Source organism: Mycteria americana, chromosome 3 (assembly GCF_035582795.1).
Source record: "Mycteria americana isolate JAX WOST 10 ecotype Jacksonville Zoo and Gardens chromosome 3, USCA_MyAme_1.0, whole genome shotgun sequence".
Lineage (NCBI taxonomy): Eukaryota > Metazoa > Chordata > Aves > Ciconiiformes > Ciconiidae > Mycteria > Mycteria americana.
In genome coordinates this window covers 126,619,384-126,639,605 of record NC_134367.1, presented here as the reverse complement: position 1 = coordinate 126,639,605, position 20,222 = coordinate 126,619,384, and the positions used below count along the sequence as shown (strand labels likewise).

At 45.5% G+C, this 20,222-nt stretch overlaps 1 protein-coding gene across 1 annotated transcript in view; it reads right to left on the bottom strand.

Moving 5' to 3' along the window:
- Window positions 1-17,773, bottom strand: part of PAK5 (p21 (RAC1) activated kinase 5) — a 41,197-nt gene extending 23,424 nt beyond the window's left edge. The window contains exon 1 of the mRNA XM_075497485.1: window positions 17,559-17,773. Within this exon, the coding sequence (XP_075353600.1) occupies window positions 17,559-17,762 (204 nt within the window). The 5' untranslated portion in view covers window positions 17,763-17,773. The remainder of the gene's footprint in view (window positions 1-17,558) is intronic.
- Between the last annotated feature and the right edge of the window lie 2,449 nt (window positions 17,774-20,222).

Genomic DNA, 20,222 nt, shown 5'->3' with positions numbered 1-20,222 from the left:
CTGCATTTGATCTGTTCTCACCAGGAGAACAGGCTGTGAGATCTCAGACCAAGCACAGTCCTTAGAGGACCTCAGAATAGCTGGAGACCCTCAAAACTCCTGGAGATGGCTGCAAGTGTGCAGCCAAAACCTGCTTTTTCCAGCAGCCCTGGGCCAGCATGTGTGGGCTCCTTTCGCTTGTTTGTGAGGCTAAATTTTAAATCTGAGCTGCCACCTTGAGGGCTGACACAAGGATCAGGCTCAAAGGGGAAGATGGGAGATGAGAGATAAAGACTTGCCCACGGTCTCCAATGGCTGACTTTACACGGATAAGGAAGTATGCTGCCAGGGAGAAAAAGCGATGGCGAAAGCCCAGCGACTGGAGAGCTCAGCTGGGATCCAGGACAGCTGTTTTCAAGTAAGCAGGCCCACTGTGGTTCCCATGCTCATGGCAGAAGTGCCCAACCAATGCTGCATTGCCATCTGCAGGAGATGAGCTTGTGCATCAGCCTTGGACATTAGATAAAAGACCATGTTTAAACGAAAGCACAAGACTCCCATCTATTTTTTGGACAAAAGGGGTTTGGAGACAGAATTTAAGGATTGGGTCTGTGCTGAAGTCACATCCCTCTCCTCTGCATTTCCTCCCACCTAATGTAGGTGCAAGTGTCTTGGGGAACTCATTTGAACGTTGCGCTTCCCAAAAGTCCCAGGGTTAGGAAGTTGGCAACTCGTCCCCTTGGTCTTGGCACAGTGGCCTTAGCACTGGGTGACCTCTCCATGCAGCCGGTAGACCTGCTTCTCACCAGCGGCCACCCCAGGGCTCTCTCCCTTTGGGTGCCATCTGCTCCCACCACCAGTGCAGGGTCCTCTTTGTACCCACGTCTATGCTATGTCTGTACGGTTGTACCGTGAGGGAGGTAATTGGATATATTTGCCGCTTTGAACTCTGAGATCTGGATTGCGCCAAAACCCAGCTTCTGGCTGTGGGACCACCAAACTTCATCCTGAGACAGAATTGGAGATGATACAAATTATGCCAGTTAGAAATAAGTGCTGCATTTGGGCAGCTGCCTCCTGACCTTGGCAGGCAATAAGCAGATACAGACAGACAGACGGACGGGCCGGCACCAGCGACTCGCACCAACCAAACACCTCATTTCCCCATGGTAATACAAAACATTAACCTAAGCGGGAAGTTTAGGGTGCTTGTGCTATACAGCATTACCCTGGAAACATGCCTTTTGCAACAGAAACTCATCAGATACGTGGCGAGAAATGGTGCTGGATGGGAAGAGACATCATTTATCACTCTGCACCCTCCAGTAGTGTCCTACGGGATCTGCTCCAGTTTTGATCTACAGCCTGTCTACAAAACAGCTATTACTCAGAGTTAGTCACAAGGAATATACAACAGACAGGAAAGTATGTCAGAACATTTTTTCCTGAAGCCTGTAATTTAGAGCTTGCTTTACACCTGGAAGCCTCAGAGTTTATATCATTTCTGTTATGAATTCCTTCCCAATGCTATATATTCTCATTCTCCCCATAAAAATAATAATTAAAAAATTAATCGTTTCTGGTATCCCACAGTTCCCTCCTAGGGGAAGGAGTTCTGCAAATTTCACCAGTGTTGAATTCCTCAGCTGGGTGAGGAGGTATGGATCTCCGCTCCCTGGACCAAACAAGCACTTTACACCACAGAGTCACCCAGCAAAACCAGGAGCACGAGACTGTGTCACCTGCCCCTTGCCATGAAGCATGTAAGCATGCGAGCCATGATGCTGTCTCATGAATTTCTCTAATCCCTTTCCAGGAGATCCAGAAATTCCTGTTTGGGACAGCTCTTAGACAGGACCTTTCCCATGCACAGGAGAAATTAAATACATTAATGAAACCCCCCAAAGTAAAACTCAGCCAAGTCAACCTCTGTGGTTTTGCTAGCTGGGAGGGCAGAAGCCCCCAGACATGAGCCCAGGGGTGCTGGAGGATGTGCCATGTCTGGGATGTGCTCCTCACCAGAGCTGACTCAACATCACTGGATACGAAAAAGCAGGTTTTACTCTGTCCACCCACTATCATTCGACAAGCTTTTCACCTCCCAATAGATGCTAATAGCAGCAGAGCGTACAGTTTCTTTCTTGTGTTATGACAGAAGAGGCAACTGATACCCGTACCGACACCTCGTCACAGGTAACACCGTGCTTTCCAAGGGGAGAAGGTCACTGCAGGTAACATCAATTCAGAAATTCCTCCCTCAGAGAGGCTGGTTTATCTTTTCCGTATGAAGTCCCCCCCACCATTCTGGTTTCCTTAATATTGGACTAGAGATGCTGATCTTGGGGGAGCATAACGCTGGGCTATCCAACAGCTGTGTTACTCCAGGACTATGCCCTTGTCTCTCTACTAAATTCAGTGGACAAAAAAAATAAATCATTCTCATAATTTCTCCTTTGGAGGAGGGATGGGTCCCAGAGACTCCTTCCCATGCATCCACCTGTACAAAAATAACTCCCACTTGCTTCTGCAAGTGCTACCTGACAAAACACCGCGGCTGCCCTGGGCTGAGCTCTGCAGCATGCTTTGGTGGGACTTGTCCATAGGGGCTGGACTGAACAGGTCAGATGAGCTGTTGTCATCAGGTTCCTGCTGCTGCAAACCAGCTACGTGGAGACCCATGAAATACACCCCTCTACGCTGCAGTCCCATTTCTGAGCGCGCATCAGCATCGCTGAATTTTTTTTTGCTGCCGCACAGCAAAGTCACTGCACGGCAGAGAGCTGAGCTTGGTAGTATGCAGCCTGCAGGTGTGTACATCCAATACTATCACATTAATTAACCTGATACTGGCAACAGCACAGGATAGGACAGAAGCTGGGAAAACGCTGGCATGGCCACATGTTAATTATTGGAAGATGTAGATGATGATGATGATGATCTACATTGATGATGATGAGAAATGAAATTTACTCAGCCTGAAAAATACATGTTACTCAATGGATCAAAATAAAAGTACAGCTGAAGGTTTGAGAGAAGTGTAACATGCTTAACAACAACACTAGTGCCAGCTGTTTAAAATTCTTCAAAAGTAAAATGATGGAAAACTATAAAAAAAGGCTAACCAAAACGGCACTGTGTAATTTGTCACCCTTCCCAGCAGTTTTAAAAGTTAGTTGCCATAACAACGAGAGCAACATTTCATTATAATCACATTCACCGGTAATTCTTTTGACATTTTAAAATATAGTAACTTTAACAAAACATTTAGTTCTAAAATTCCACTGAAATGCCTACATTCTAGTAACTTTTCCTTTTTTTTTTTTTAAAATACACAAACATGGTTGTTATATGTCATTTGAAATGCTATTAGAGAATATTAAATGTCAAAAATAATTATTCTGGGTCTATTTAAAACACATCAGGTATGTGCAATTTTATATGTAATATGCATACACAGATCTCAGACAGACAACAAATGAGAGTGAAATGTGACTTAAAAGTTTTAGTTTGAGTGAGAAAGTTAGTGTACTTACTACTGATGAGTTATACAAGCACTTCAGAGGGAGAGGAATGGAGAATTCCACAGAATGCCTATTTCATAGGACTTAGGACACTTCAAAATTTTCTTTTATCCCAAGACGGAATGAAAAAGCAAAATGTCCCACAAGATGAAATCCCTCAAAAACATTAACTGCGGGAATTTTAACTGCCCTCTTAATCGTGCTGCATTTTCCTAAGGCTGATGGCAATCGTTTCAGCACAACAGCGCACAGACAGAGTGGACCTGCTAAGCCAAAACGCTGCATCAAACCACACCAAAGACTGTAGGTTTTTGGCCACATTCTGGATAAAACCCGTCCATCAATGTCAAACTTTCCTATTTTGTCAAATTAACATTTTCTGGCAGGAAAAGAAAAAGATGGCTGACTCGGAAAGCCTGTGGCCAGCCCTGTTGATGAACACCAGCAGGACCAGGTATCGTATTCTCCCCTTTTCACATCTATGTCATCTGCCAGTGCCTCTGTGCTAGTGGAATTCTCTTTTTTCCCCCCATAGAAGTTGTAAAGCAAATTCAATTTACTGAGGTATAGCCGTGGTCCAGGGACCGCTGGGTGGTTTCCGCCCCACGCAGCATCCCGTGGCGGTTACGGGGGAACCCTGCAGGGGCGGCACCCCAGAGCTTTCCACCTGGGCTGACTTCAGAGGCAGCTAAAAAACACAAAGCAAAATTGGGGATGTTTGGGACAGACGACAAAAATCCTTCCCTCCAAGAAACACAACTCCCTTTTTTAGTCTTGTAACACCAAGACAGGAACAGACTAGAAACTTGTGACATGTCACAGCTCCAGGACCAAAGTTTGCTGCAGGCAGGGCCGTGCGTGACTTGAACAGGTTTACGTCCAAATAAAAATGACAGAATTAAGGGCAGTTAATATAAAGCAATGAAGCTCCAGTGTCTCTAACTGGTACCTCAGAAATCTGGTCTCAGGAACTGGTTTGTGCCTGGATTACTGATGCGCTACGGGAGAGACGTGGGCATGACGCCTTCTGCACTACAGCTCTTCGTCCTCAGCCACGATGCAGGCGCAGGGAACAGGAGATGAAGCAAGGGGTGGTGGCAATCCTGATGCCTCTTTCAGCTCTGGCATCACCACTTTCTAAGCAAAATGCATTGCAAAAATGCATCTTAAACCAGGTGTGAACGGACTCTGCTGCCCATCACTTTGAACTTGGCGCAAGCACTCGCATCAGCTGAAAAACCGCAGGAAGGTGAGATAACAAGAGGACCCTACAGGGGCTTGGGGCTAGCCCAAATGGCTGTAGTTTTCTGAAGCCCTCTCTGCAGCCACAAGACAATCATCGTCATCCTTAATGTTGTATCCACCAGTTGTCCCTACATCTAATATCTGCAGCCTAGACTGTTATTTTTCCGGGTTTTTTATGTGGGGGAGGTGTGAGGAAAATAAAAACCCGCTTTTCTCAACAACGGCATGAGAAATCGCAAGCAGTAAACAAACACTCAACCACCACCTCCCCAAATACTTCAGCTTTGATAACCTACTGCGACGCTTCACAGGAGCCGTGGGTCTCCCACATGGTGCAGACGCCGAGGCACCCACCGACACCGCTTCTATAGCACAGAGTCAGTATTTTACATCTATACGTGATTAGTGCTGGGAACTGGCAGGGCACAACATCGTCTGAGTCTTCGCAGGGCTGATATGCATTTAAAAAAAAAAAAGTCTTTCTACAATCAAGGTGCACGACACCACTGCAGGTTTTATTCTAGGGGCCAGAAAGGCGTTGGTGTAGGATTTTCACGGGGAGAGGAGGCTGCGGTAGGGTGGGTGGTGTAAAAGACAGTGCCTCATGATTTCGGTCTCGCTCACCACCACGTACGTTTGTTGTCATGACTATGCGGTACAGGAGTACTGACTGCCACCATGGAGAATACAGCTTGCTCTCAACCAACAGCGCCAATTAAAAAAGCCTGAAGAGAGGGACAGTCTGTAATTCATAAAATTGCACCACAGCGTAAACCATCTTTGCAGCTCAGATGACATTTCCCCAGATGAGGTTCCCCTTGTGCCCTAAACATGCCCATTAACAAATGCAAGGCTGATGGAGCATTAACCCAATTAATGATCCTGGCACTTTTTTCTCAGTGAAGTATTTCTGGCTGTGGTTTGACTGAGCTTTCTGAAACACTTAAGTAAATTCCAGTGTGATAAAATTTTATGCTAGGGAAGTAATTGCCTTCATCTGACAGCTCTGGCAGTGGGGAGCTTGCTTAGGAGGGCAGAGGCTCTTGGGTCACTCCACTGCGGTCATGGTCACCTCCCTGCTTTTAATTAAGGATTTTGACGGTCTGATAATTTAAAAGAAACAATTTAAGCTGTATTACTTTTTGCAGAGATTTACCACAGCAAAGGAGGTTTTATATATGGCAGATGCTTGAAGACAAGTCAACATTTCTGTTTCAGAGCGTACGGAGGCCAGCTCAAGAAGCTCCTTGTGCTCTGCAAGCTGCGGCGCAGGGTTGTGAATTACCTTCCCACTTCATAAATCATCAGGCGAAGGCAGTGAGCGGAAGAAGATGCTGATGAGTGCCTCAGTCCCAAGTGCCATGCAGCCGGCGTTCTGCAGATTGATGGAGCTCATCTCCCAGGAACCCAGCAAAGTACCCCTCGGGGTCGAGACAGTCACTGCAGTCACAGCCCTGCATATTTGGGATTCACACACTGAGGAAGGTGGGATGATGTGTGCAGTGCACTGGCCATGCTGGCAGGGAAGGGACCATCAAGGTAGAGCAAGAGAAATCACCCTGCAGCTGGTGTCGTGCCGAAAAATGCCTCAGTCCCACGGTCTTAAAAACAGTGAGAAAGTTTCAAGGCACTTGGCTAAAACTGTGCGTTCCTGGCCACACACGTGTAAGGTGTGCTTTTTAATCTATTAATGTCTCTCAGTATTATGGGCTCCTTCATCTTCTGAAACCTCACTCTTTGATTTGAGAGAATTTAGGAATTTGTATTAGCAAAATAAAAACACAAAATAATTTCATATGCATTGTAAATTGCACTATTCTTTCTTCCAAGGAAGTATATTGGTTTTCCTTTCAAGGACAGCTGTTAAATGGCAAATGCAGCAATAGGAATGCCCTAAGTAAGTGGTACTAACTCCCACTGAGCCATTTTCACCTGCAAACATGGACACAGAGCAAAGAGTGCCCCTGTGCAGAAATCTAACAGTTAGGTCAAATTTACAAGGCAGGTGAGAGGAAAGACATGAGGAGCTTCCTGAGCTGATATTTTAATTATTCACTTTTGTAAACGAGAAGTGCAAATCGAACACCTTCTCAATGGGAACAAACCGAGGCAGATGATTTCAGAGGATGCTCTGCGGCAGAGTAACTTGCAGGGGCGATGCCCAGCACAGCACCACAATATCTCATTTACAAGAAACCACTGAAACATTTCTAGGGTAATCTCAATTCGATTCGATTTGCTGGGCTGAGCTGCCACCAAGTGCACTCTGTCCCCAGCGGCAGATTGATCCTGACACGCTTAACGAATTAATCTGCCCGACAAAGTGCTGCTCCCTCCCCTTCCTCCAACCCCCCCCGGACAGCACGAAAAGTTGGGAAGAAGGAGAAGGGCTGTGCAGCCGCTGCTGTTAAGAGAGAAATGGGGCTGCTCCCCCTGGCCCGGGGTTTGGGATGGGAGTCAGACCTGATCTCCTGCCCCAGGGTGTTTTCCCAGGGTGGTTCATAAAAGCCAGTGTATTGAAACCAGTTTTCTATGCCTATATATCCCAACGCTCCTGGAAAGTGCTACTTCATATGGAAGTGTAAGTCTTAGCAGTAAGGATCTTCACTTGCGCTGTGCTTGGTGGGAATTATTAAATACAAACTAGGACGCAGATAGCAATTACTGTTTTGTTCAGACTACAAAACTGTAAAATTCAGTAAAATTCACAATGTCTTGCTATTCTTTTAACTGTGTGATCCTGATAGCTAACTAAAGCCTGTTGGATCTGATCTTGACAATTAAAAAGCAAAAATGCTCATTCTAACAATTCTGTTCACTTTTCTCTCTCTGAAGACCTGTATCTGAAATGCCCTTTTTTTTTCTGGCCTGCACAGTTCATCCCACAGACAACAGAAAAGGCATTTAAAAGTCTCTGCAGGCAAGTCAGCGTTGTTCCCCTGTAACACACAGCACTTGTCCAGTGTAATTGGATCCTGAGTGAAGGGGAAGACAAGAAAGAAAGAGCAGCAAAGCACTTTCAAATTCCTAGAGAGCCACCAGAGCCCAGATCTAATCATGTCAGAGCAGGAGATAGAAAAAACCCACATTTACACCTGGAGCTTTGGCTCCACAGGTAAGCGAGCTGCTTGGCAACATTATTTTCCTCCTGATCCTACTACTCTTTATGAGCCAAACTCTGCTAGGATTGAATAAACTTGGCTGTTTGGTTATAATACAGAATATGATTTAATGGGACTACAATGGACTAAAACAAGTTCATTAGTAGATCTAGGAACAAATATATCATGCAGATGTGCAGAATGCGTAGTTACCGAATGATTATTGTCATTGCATGGTTAAATGGAAATGGAAGTAGCAAACGCTGCCCTAGCGCTGATATGGAGTGCAAATACTGCGTGACCAATTTTATATGGAAATCCCCTCCACAGACCTGTTACGAAGCAGGCTAAAACTCTACCTTGAACAAATGCCATCAGGATGCCCAAGCAGATTTCTCTTTACTTCTGCTGTCTGGGCTTTCGACATGCAGGGAGATGAATTTCCAGAGATTTCTTGCTGCCACCTAGTGTTTCCCACTCCCGGCCACCGATGAAATTTTCTAACATCAACGCAACTTTATATCTGAGGGACTTCAGCAGCACTATTGGAGGTTTGGCCAGCCCAGGGAAATAAGAAATCTCCTGGGGTGTTTTATTCCATCAGCTTTCTCAGCTGAGCCAAGAAAGGGCTCTCTGGACTCTTTACCAAGCTTCTCCGACTGAACCTTGGTAAAACACATTCAGCCTTTCTACATGTTTACTGGGGAAAGCATTTACTGCTTAGACTTTACCGTTTATTTTCCACGCTTTGCTCTGGGGGATCACTGCCATGTTACAGGAACCAGAAGGATCCTACTGCCGCAGCAGCCGCCCCGAAGCACCACCTCCACCTGCCCAAAATCCTGCTTCTGGCCTCAGAGATCTTATGGGTCAGTGCAGGGAAAGTTTTGAAGGCAAAAAGCTTGGCTAAACAAACAGGAAGGAAACAACAGCCACGTTAGCAGCAGTGGAGCCAGAGCCCTCCACCTCCCGGCAGAAAGCTGGGAGCGTGGCTCATTTATCAGGGGCAGGCAAGCAAGTAAGAGGAGTTACTGGAACAGTTTCCTATAAATTTGTCTTCAGGGACTAACTTCCACGTTAAAAAAAGAACCTGATTATGAGTGTCCTTGCTCAGGATCTAATTCCTGGCTCGTTTCAGGTTATGCAGCGCTACGTGGAGAGTATTCCCAGTCTGGTATTCCCAGAGGAGACCAGATTCAATTTCTGAAACACTGACACTGAGAGTTTGCCCCTTTTATGTGTAGATCTACAGGTTAATGTGTTTCTTGAGCTCTAAAGCAGGCTAGTCTGCCTCAGCAGATGTAGACCGTGAACTCTAGATTTACGTTAAATCTTTACTTAGCGTATTGCAAAGTTCTGCTCACCCTTGTAAGCTCTCATTAATAAAATTAAAGCTTGCCTCCAACACTAACATTACTCCAACACTAATATTACTTAAGATCACAATGCTGATGCAAACAGCATTTAAAAACATTATTTTACTAATTATATTAATCTACTTTTACCCACAGAAGTCGGTAATCTATATTATTGTCTATTATTGCTGCAGGCCCAGGTAAAGTAAATCCCTTCCCATGCGAGCAGACCAATTCAAATCAATGTCAAGTGTTGCATGAACAAAGCTTACTGAGGACGAAGGATTTCTGAACACCATCCTTAGATCTCCACCCTGCAGACAGCAAACTCCAACACTACTCCAGGGAAGAGCTCAATGAGCTCAGCAGGACTGTGCAGGTGTAGGTGCAAGCCTGCCTCCGAGTATCTGCAGGAGCAGGGTATGGGTAGCACAAGCTCCTTCGGGGATGTCGGGGACCTTTTAAAAGAGGGACATGATCAGCAGGCAACTGATTACAACCCCTCCAAGGTAGAGGAGCAAAATGATGCACTTAAAGCCTTAGTGCAGTGCTGAACTTGTCTGCACGGTCCAACGTGAACCAAAGCATTGTTCCCTACCCAGCACTATCTGCATTAGCTAGAGGGACCACCTCTGAAAACCACATTTCTGCAGACATTACTCCTGGGTCATTTGAGCACATTTAAAGGATAGAAAGAAGACAGAATGTGAAAAACTTGTTTTGCCACTTACAGTATTTATTCTGTGTGGTGGGAGAGGTTTTTTTACTGGCAGCCTCAGTGTTTGCCTAGGATGGCCAGGTCCTGCTTGTAAACCCTGATGCTGGTGTCCACAGTTCAGCTCCAAACAAACCTGGCAGAACCTGAGGGGTTTGTTATGAGGGACAAATATCTTGGTCAAAAAAATTATGTGAATAATTGATTTTCTGGTTCATTAGTTGAACTGAAAAACTGAGGAACATTTTGGGTTTTGAGTCAATCCGAAATTATAATGCTGCTGCTTTTTCTTCTCCGAATGAGGCTCTAGAAAAACAATTTCAAGTCAGGCTGGATGAAGTGTTTCAATAGCGTGAAACACAATGGTATGAAAATGAAAGAGCTGCTGCTACAAAGCCAATCAGGAACTTTGCTGTTCAGAAAGCCAGAAACTCCAAACTATAAAGAAGAACTGAGAACGCATCAGTTAAAAGCACCATGGGAAGAGGTGCTTCCTTAGAATAGAATAGAATGGAATAGGACTAGACTATTTCAGTTGGAAGGGACCTACAACGATCATTTAGTCCAACTGCCTGACCAATTCAGGGCTGACCAAGTTAAAGCATGGCATTAAGAGCATTGTCCAAATGCCTCTTAAACACTGAGAGGCTTGGCTTCATTTTATGGTGACTCTAGGTTGCCAGTGTGACACTGCAGTAAAAAAATCCATGCACCAGTTAATGTACTTTTGACAGAGATGAAGATGTATTAGTGTCACTGAATGTATGTGAATATGGGTATGGAAAAGACCTGAGGAGGGTGCAAGGAAAGGAGAAACGAGTATTACTGGAGCAATAGCACTCTTCTCCCCTAACTTTTGTCCTCAGGCAGTTTTTCACCTCACCTGACCTCCCTGCCCAGGGTCCATCGGTGGAGAGGGATGGCAGCTCCTGCCATGGTGGTACCAGAAGACAAGTCGCTGTAACAGCCCTGCTCTGGGCTGCTTCCCGGGGTGCTTCACATCCAAGGCTGCCTTAATCTTTGAAGCCAAAATATTTCAATATTTTCACAGAAAACTCTGAAACAAACAATTTCTGATCTCCAAACGTATCCTCTTCCAGCTGACACTCTTTACCATGAAGCTGCGTTTTCCATAAAATGAACTACTCATCTGAAACATTTCTTCCTAATCTTTTATTCAGGCATTTTCTCTTGTCAAACTCAACTTCACAGGCAGCAGCAATACTCTTCTAAAAGACTTACGTAAAAACCTATAATTTTCTGAAATCAGACAATCAGAAATAAACCCAAAAGTTTCCTCTGTACAACGGAGTACATATGAGAACGTATTAACCTAGTGATACAAATTATAAAAAACTTCTGAGCTGTGTACTTCTTGCATTTATCCATAGTGTGGCTGATATCCGTACAGTGATAGATTTCCTGCAAGATTACACAAAATTGGCAACTCGGCTCTTCTCACACCAAGCGAATGTCGCAGTAAGACACGTCCATGGACACTAGGTGGCATATTTGTATTACATCTGTAGAGGGGGGTACGGAGATTAACTGAAGTAGTATTGTCACTTAAAAACGTGGTAAATCAAATAGCCCTCAAGAGTGAAGCATTATCCCTTTGAAAGAAAAAGCTTCTACTTAAATATGTTGCCGTAGTTTCTTCTGGCACCGTGTAGCATCAAACGCATTCCTGTTTAGTGATCAAAAGAAATTGAAAGTGGGGCTGCCTCCCAGGACAATTGCAAATCTCACCATAATCACTTGTAGATGAAGATAATCACAGAAGAACCGAGGCTGGAAGGGACATCTGCAGGTCATCCAGTCCAACCTCCTGCTCAGAGCAGGGCTAACATCAAGGTTGGGTCAGGCTGCTCAGGACATTGTCCATCAAATTTTGTCCTCTCCAAAGGCTGAGATCTCACAGCCCCTCTGGGCTGCTGTCCCGCTACTCAACCACACTTGCTGGCAAAACATTTTCCTTCCACTCAGAATTTCCTATGCTGCAAGGTGCTGGCTCTTGCCCTTTTTGGAGACACCCCCTCCACCTTCTCCATGCTTCTCCTGAGCATGCGCCAGGCCCCGTGTGCGACTGCGAAGCATGAAATTAGGAAACATGAGTTATCAAGCACGATTTTTCATGATGTGGTTACAAGGAAGGCCCACAAGATGTCAGCAGCCTTCCAGGTGCTGTCCTGGCAAGAGCAGTACCATAGGTCCACAGCATCCTGGTGGGATGGGAGTCAACCTTCTTCAAGCAAGAAGTTCAGACTGTCCCATCTACAGAGGTACCACGGGAGGAATAAGTAAAAAGAAGGAGCTATCAAGAAGGAGAGGTAAAAATTTGGGAGGGCGAGGAAGGTCAAGACAACCACAGCTTTGTCCATCTGCCCCTAAGCAGCGGGCAAAGCCTTTGAGCAGCTCTTTATTTCTAAAGCCCCCTTTTCCTAGTCAGGCAATTACCCCGTGCAATTCCTCACCCGAGGAGAGGGCTGGGGGTTATCTAATGAGAGCTGGACATTTCTGACCGCTCAAGCCCAGACAAGGACCCCAGCTCATCTCCTCTCTTTGAGTCTTTGGCCACTCAGCACTCCTGTGCATGGCTCTGTGCAAATGCTCGGTGTGCTCCATCTAAGCAAGGAAAGCATGTAAATATAGGAAAAAACTGACACCTTCAACAAGGCTTGAATTTCATTGCTGGAAATACTTTAAGAGGCCAAATAGGATGGGGAAGAGAAATACCTGCTTTTCCTTCTGTCAACATGCACAGTAAATGGAAGCTTTGAATTTCCTGTCAGAGGTATTAAAAGGCCCATGACCAGTAACTCATTTTCTGATCTTTTTTTTCCCCTGTCTAATAGAGAGGCTGAAATATAGCAGTAGAAGCTTAGAAAGGGTTTAAAGATTACAGTTAACTCGCCAGTATCAGGATCAATGTTTGAGAGGCAGAAGTGAGAAAAACTAAAACTAGTAAGACAAAACATATAGATTAGACCACTGAAACAGGAGGATGAAAAAGAGAGAGAGAAGCCAGTGACCCTGTGGCCTGTCTCCTACAGAAATTCTCTGCCCTGCAACACCCACACATTGCAGGACACCAGGTAAATGAACTGCTGCAGGTTAACGGCACAATTAAAGCGCATCTCAAATTAACGTGTATCTCAGCCCAGCCATGGGGCATTCACGGGCATTTTGGTGAAGTGATAGAAAGGACGTTGTTTTCTCTACTTTTTACGCAGCTCACCCCACACAGCACAGAAGAGGCTCCTTGATTTTGCCGACAATACAGCATCGATGTCAAGCTGAGGATCTCGCTCTGCTTTTGCAGGCTGAACACTGACCCCTCTGCATTGCCAAGCTGTGCTAATGCTCATCTCGGTGCATGGGGCAGCAAAAGCCCTCATCCCCTTACACCCTGTCTTTTCAAGGGAAGAAAATGGGGGAGAAAATTCAGGAAACCTGAAATTCCACCACATGAGCATGGTTGGATTTACTGCAATGTGCTCAGGTGAGAAGGACATGCGGAGGTCCCAGCAGGAAGGATTCAGTCCTCTTGATGCCTCTATATATTTGGTCACCCAAATACTCACAGCCACCTCCCTCCTTACTCAAGGACAAACCCACCACCATGTCATCCTCAAGCTGGGTACCTTGATCTTGCTGATGGTGCGGACGGGTGAGACTACCCATCAACAAAAGCAAAGAGATGGAGGCTTCATGCATGTACCAGCACAGACAACTGAAGAATAACCCGTGTGGTGTTTTTTCAGAAAAAAATGGCATTTTTTCCTCCAGTAACTGACAGAACTGAGGAGGCTCAGCTGTTCAGTGCACTGGGAAACATGAGAAGGGATTTTAACAAGTCTTCAGTGCCGTCCTGCTCCCACTGACAGCAGCAGACATTCAAGCATCTTAACGGAGCATCTTTACAAAGCCAATGCTAAGTTCTTTTGGCAAAAATCCCCAAAATAAAAGTTCTGGTGTTTGTTTTCCTAGTATTTTCAGCAGAGTGGAGAAACCATGAAGAATGAGTTTTGCTGCCTAAGGACAATGCATTTGCTTAGTTATTGATTCTGAAGCTTTCCAAAAATCAAAAGGTGGCAACAACCTGGAGCTCCTCTGTAGCGTAACAGTAATGACAGGCCAAGCATACTGTGTGCTGAGGGCAAACACGCAAACTGTGAGCTCCAGGTACACACGGGACAACCACAAAGTACTGAAGCAAGAGGCCAGAGGCATGGCATCAGGATCTCAGACTTCATGAAGCCTATTTTAAGTACTGGAAGACACAGATGGTTCACATTTTTCTTGCAGAGATGTTTTCAGTGAAAAATCAGCCTTTTTTCAACTCCCCCTGTCTCCACACCCCAAACCTATCAAGATCACTGTCACTTTCTATTTTTCATGAAATTTTCTGCCGCATTTTACTGACTCGTGTTAGCATCTGAAATACACAATACTCTGCTGGTATCTGGGTCATCCACACCGAGAAGGGGAATCCCATTATTGTCTCTCCTTGTACTTGAAATGAATGAATTTGTACAGTCAGCTCAGGTTTGGATTCAAAGGCTGATATTACCATGACAAGCTGCCGCCACCCACATGTAAAGGCACTACAAGCCTTTCATCCCAGCCAACACAGAGGCAGGGTGATGACATCCCCCAGGATATTTGGGAGCCCGGGGCGTTGCCTCATCATCGCTGCTGCTGCCTTTGAATATAGATGGAGCAATGAGAATATTTATCATTTATTGGTTTTACCCAAAGGGATACACTATGTACCATCAGATCCTACCTGCTTTGCAGACTGAGAAACAAGCAAAACACCACTAACCGGGAAAGCTGCAAAACCTGCAGAAGTCAAGAAAAAGTCTTTCCCTTCCTCTGCTGCAGCTTTGGGTGAAGCCCAAAGCAAGCAAACACCAGTTCTGTCTTAAAAACAAGAAACCGTGCTCTCAAAGTCTACCTCTATGATCTGTGCTAACTCTTCAGTCGCGAAGGAGCACCTATTAGCAGGAACACTTCAGCCTCACACCATACAGGTAGTCAATACTGAAGTAATTAAACAGAGAATAAATTTGGGAGTGCAGAATAGTGGAGTTACAGAGCTGCTGTATGACCTGAAACCACGGCATGAAGTAACTCTGACCAAATGCCTCAGCCTGACTTAATATTGTGACTCAGGACACAATTATGAATCTTCTTCTGCTACACCTCAGTGCATTCACAAGTGTGTTAATTAAACTATCAACTGCTGGGTGGAAAAGATAAAAGTTGTAAACAACACTGAGATCTCTGAATCTTTGGTTCCTGTCTTCACGAACTGCAAGTGTATTTTACATCTTCAGTTCTCACTGAAGTTAGAAATCCTCAGTGCCTAAATAACCTCTCAACTGAACTAAAGGTGCTGGTGCATGTACACACATAAACAATTCCTCTAAATTAAATGATTATGCTGAACTAGTTTAGCAACATTAAATATTCTTAGTTTTAAAGTGGCCACAACTCAGTTTCTCTCCACAAGTTAAGTTATATCAAAACAAGGCATATTAATTCTTAATAAATATACAGTAAAACGGTATCTTGCAATAGAGTTAAAAGCAAATTCTCAGATGACAGTCAATGCCTCTTAGTTGCTATTAAAACTATTATGGAGGTCCATTTCAATAGGCTGTAATTGAGTCTCGGATAGGGAAAGTAACTGGAGGGTGAAGGCAAAATTTCTTGAACCCTTCAGTCTTAACCCCATTTCCTCATCTAACTATACCTTCGGGGCCGTGGCATGCAATTAACTGCAATTTGGGTAATCTGCTTCCAAATTCACATCTTCCATCTATGCAGAAAATCCTTCCTACGGGTCCCTCCACAGATGGGCTTGTTTGTGCTCAGCTCCGCAGCCACTGCCAAGATGGGTACCAGGTTGCAGGCATCCTGTCCCCAGGACACGCATCCTGGGAAGATGTTGTGGGATGCAAGGCTGCATCAAGGACCACCACGGCCCAAGGCTACACCGGAGGAACGAGCTTGGTTTGGGAGCTGCATTTTGGCTCCTGGCCGCAGCCCCTTCCTGGCACAGGATGATTTAGTTCAGAAATGGTATATGCACTGGGTATATGCACATATAGAGACCCCGATATATAGACATATGTAGACCTCCGATATACGGGCAGAAAAGCAAGAATTGACAATGTTTTGAGAACAACTGACAGTGATTTTCTCCACTTCAAAATGCAGCAACTACTCATTTGGGGCTTGATCCTTCAGACCCCGCAGTGTGTATTGCTTCAGTGGGACTCTGCACATGAACCAAGCTATGCGTATGTCCATTTGCAAGCCGAGACCCAGAGTCATATTGCCTGTATGGTGCTGAGAAAGCTAATACATTTTAAAACTTTTTAAGCTTATGGATTTATGGCTCCAGAACTGCAGAAAACAGATGGTACTGCTGCAAGATAGTAAACTGATTTTTTTCATTTTAAAGCATCTTTATGCATTCATGTCAAAACATCCAGGGATGTTTTTGGTGTTAAGAAGGGCTGTGGAACAAAGTTGCTCTCCTCCCCTAGCAGGAAAAGGTTTGCCTACTTTTTTCCTCATTATTCTGGGCCTCTATTATACAGTAAGATAGTTTATTACAGCAAAAAATCAAGACTTTGGTTTTATCCCCCTTTTCCTGTAGCAACACCCAGCAGCCCTGATCAGCAAGTGATGAGTGCCCTTCAGGAGCAGGCAGTAAATGTAAATTTAGCAAAGAGCACTTACCAAACATAAATACGTGGTCTGTGCTCTCAGGATTATCTGATTTTCCCTTGCTGCAGAAAAATCCACATGAAAATGAAATCCTAAATCTATTTTGCAGCTGCATGACGGCAAGATGTACATGGCTGGTGGGGTATAGGCTAACACCAGCACACAGGTGCGATTTACTGGGATGTTAGGATGTGCAATCCCAGAAATGTTGCTAAATCAGGGCAAATTTATCTACCAGAATCCTGAGCCTCTAAGGATGGGGATCCCAGAGCCGCACTGGTGCCCTGTCCAGTGCTGCTCTACCCTCCGAGCCAAGTTTTTTCCCCAGCTGTCCAGCCCGAACCTCCCAAGCCACCACCTGGGGCTGTTTCCCCTCATTTTACCACCCGGCAAGGAGCTCAGCTCCATCACCTGTGTTATCCCCTCCAGGCAGCGGGGGGGTGGCAATGAGATCCCTCCCTGAGCTCCTCGCCCGGCTGAACAAGCAATTTAATTTTTTTCCTTTGGTGTACTTTTCCCTCTCTCCATTGCTCCAAACTGCCTTTGCCTAAAGCACTGTTCTTAAATTAATTATCAAGGAGCTTTATGCTGCAGAGGAGCATGTTTTGGGCCTCCAGCAGGACTTGTGGCTTTTTCTTCCGCAGCCCGGGAGCATGAAGGCATGGTCCCTGCAAGACCCATGACTCACACTCTTCTGGGACACTCGTACAAGTTTTATACAGCTAACTCTTTTTCCTTGCAGCTGTACTATTAAATATTTGGATTTGCAGCACACTTCATACTCGCGCACTCCCCAGCCATGCCTGCCTCCCGGGACAGCCACTATTGGTATTACTTCATTAAGGTTACATGCAATTAAAGGTAGGTTAGGAAGTTCAAAGATGACTTTGCACGATACCTTCATAGGAGCGAGCTGGATGGGAGTGATGCATGAGGGATCCACCATAGGCTTTGGCCTGTTTGCCGTGTCCGCCAGCAAGCTGTGCCACTGCTGAGGTAGTCCTGTGAACTTCTGCTCCCGGTGGTCAAAGCCAGTGTGGACCCGATGCTCGAAGTTAGAGGGCCCGGAAATTTCAAGCCTTTTCTTCTTCTTTCCGAACATGGTGGAAAAATCTGGAGAAGTCATAAGGAAACAGGAAAGAAAAGAAAGAAACCCCATCTTTATGCTTTGTTGCAACCTGCAGCCATTCTCTCTACTGCACAGACAATTTTAGTAGATGTTATTTGCCAAATACCTATATGAACTTTACTCCACGCATACTGCCTTTGAGATCTATGCAAGGAAGACTGCATAGATCTTCTTATCTGACCTCCTCTCACAGGATCTGAGATTTTAAGAAATTAACCCAGTCTCTAATCTATATATGTTTATAATACCTTATGAAACAAGAAAATGCCTCTACTCCCAGTAGAGAAAGCCCCAGGACCTATTTTCTACTCCTCTCTCTGCTATCCGCTCATGCTGCAAATTGCGTCCCATGAAAACTCACAGCCCTGAGCAATACCAGCAGCAGCGTATGGCTTTGCTCGGCAGACAGCATACGGTATAAGTGGCGAGCCATGCCCCGACACGCCACGAGAGCAAATGCACACACAGCTTTGCATCTTAAATCTATATGCCAGATCTTGGAGAAAAGACAACCCATCCCAGTTGAGAGCCTGGCCCCGCTATGTTCATATCTAGGCCTCACCCAGCAGCAGTTAAAGGGGGATTTATTCCTAACACCATTTCAGCAATGCAAATAGATGGGAGAGCTCAGATCCAATTCCAGCCTGGTCTAAGGACCTTCATCTGCCTTTGTAAAGGGTCCTGCTTAAAAACAGTATCAGGTATCAGCTGCTATAATCATCATATTTACATGGTGTGACTTCTCCTTCAGAAGAGAAACGATTTGCCATGAGAGCGCCATGTGCCCGAAGTACCTGGGTTTATGCCCGGGTGGGTGCAGCTCGCTGGCTCCTGGCCAGCAGACTCAGGTGGGATTCATTGCAGCAATGGCCCTACTATTTTTAAGGTCCAGGAGGAAGAAGCAGCTCCTTTGGTCTTTGCGCAGGTGGTATGGAGAAGAGAGAGGACTCTGTCCCATGCTGGACAAGCAAAGAACTGGAGGCTGTTGGAGGAAATGTGACCTTCCCAGCTCATGCATTGCTGGAGAGACCTGGGTTGAGCTGGCTGCCTGGTAAAGCTAATTGTTACTGCACTTACTCTGCAGAAAGTGAGTGTTTTGGTCAACTATTTAGTAGTTGTTTCCTGACAAGAGTGGGTTTGTTTGCCTTCCTCCTGCCTGCTTTGCCCGTCCTGAGGAGCCTGGGGAAGGCAGCAGGAGGGTTGGCAGGGCACACAGGGAGCACAGGCAGACAGCTGGGGCAAGAGAGGTTTCAGAGGCGAAGTGGAAGGAGGCATGAATTGCAAACTGAAAGGGATGAAGGTATTTGCTCACTCTATTGGCATAGGAAATAGCCAATACACTCACAATCTGGATTAACCCTTGGGTTTGGTGGTTCCCACCTTACAACAAAGTGGAGCCTAATGGTTATATTGAGGCAAGTTCAGAATTGACTTTCTGAAGGACTCCAGAAACCTGCTGTGTAAGGCAAGGAGAAATTCCTGGTCCCAGGGAAACAGACAGAGGTCCTGTTGCTTTTCAATGAAATACTGTCCTGTCCTGGAAAAGTCCTCTGCCTGCTTTCTGCTGTCTCAAAATAGTCCTCCACCTTGATCTCATGGCCATTTCAAGCAGGGCTTGGTAAGCCCTTGAGCAGCATATGCCTGAATTAGTAGCTGGGTGAGGAGGCTGGCAGCTCTATAAAACCTCTTGTATCACAGGAGAGACTCAGCTGTAAAGGTGCTGCCCTGACTTTATGATTCAGGAGGTGGAGAGGAGAAGCTCAGGGAAGAAAATACAGCTGTGTTGCTGCTGCTGCAAAAAAAGATGGGATGATAAATGGGGTATTTATTCCACCCTCATTCCCTTTTACTAGTTTATTTAAAGATCAGGTCCATTATTTGAAAATTGATTGCTGGCTGCTTTGTAAGTCCCCCTTGTGTGTTTGCAGGTGATTATGTCTCCCTTGTGCCTATTTTCTTTAGACGGAGCAGACCTGCTTCTGTTGGCCTTTCTTCACAGGTCTCATCTTCCACAGCTCCCTCCGGCTTTGCTCCCCTTTTCTGAACTCTCTCCAAATCTCCTGCCCTTTTGACTGTCTCTCTCCACCTTCGTTAACTCTGGTATCTTCCTCACCTTCCTCTCCTGAAATCTTTTATGATCACCTTGCTATCTAGCCCTTTTTCCACTTCCAACATTGTGACCTTATTATTTTTAATGTCAGTGGCATGTTGGGTACCTAGTGGCACTTGCGGAGGTGTTTCCAGCCTAACCCAAAGCTGTCAAGGTTGTTGGTCTCTGGTCACAGATTATTCATTTTCCAGGTTCAAACAGAAGCAGCTGCCAGTTCAGGTAGCAGCTCCTATTCACTGCTCATCTGCAGGGCTCTGCACACCGCAGCCGGCTGCAGATCAATGGCACTGGATTGATTTCATTCACCCTCTGGGATGTGAATC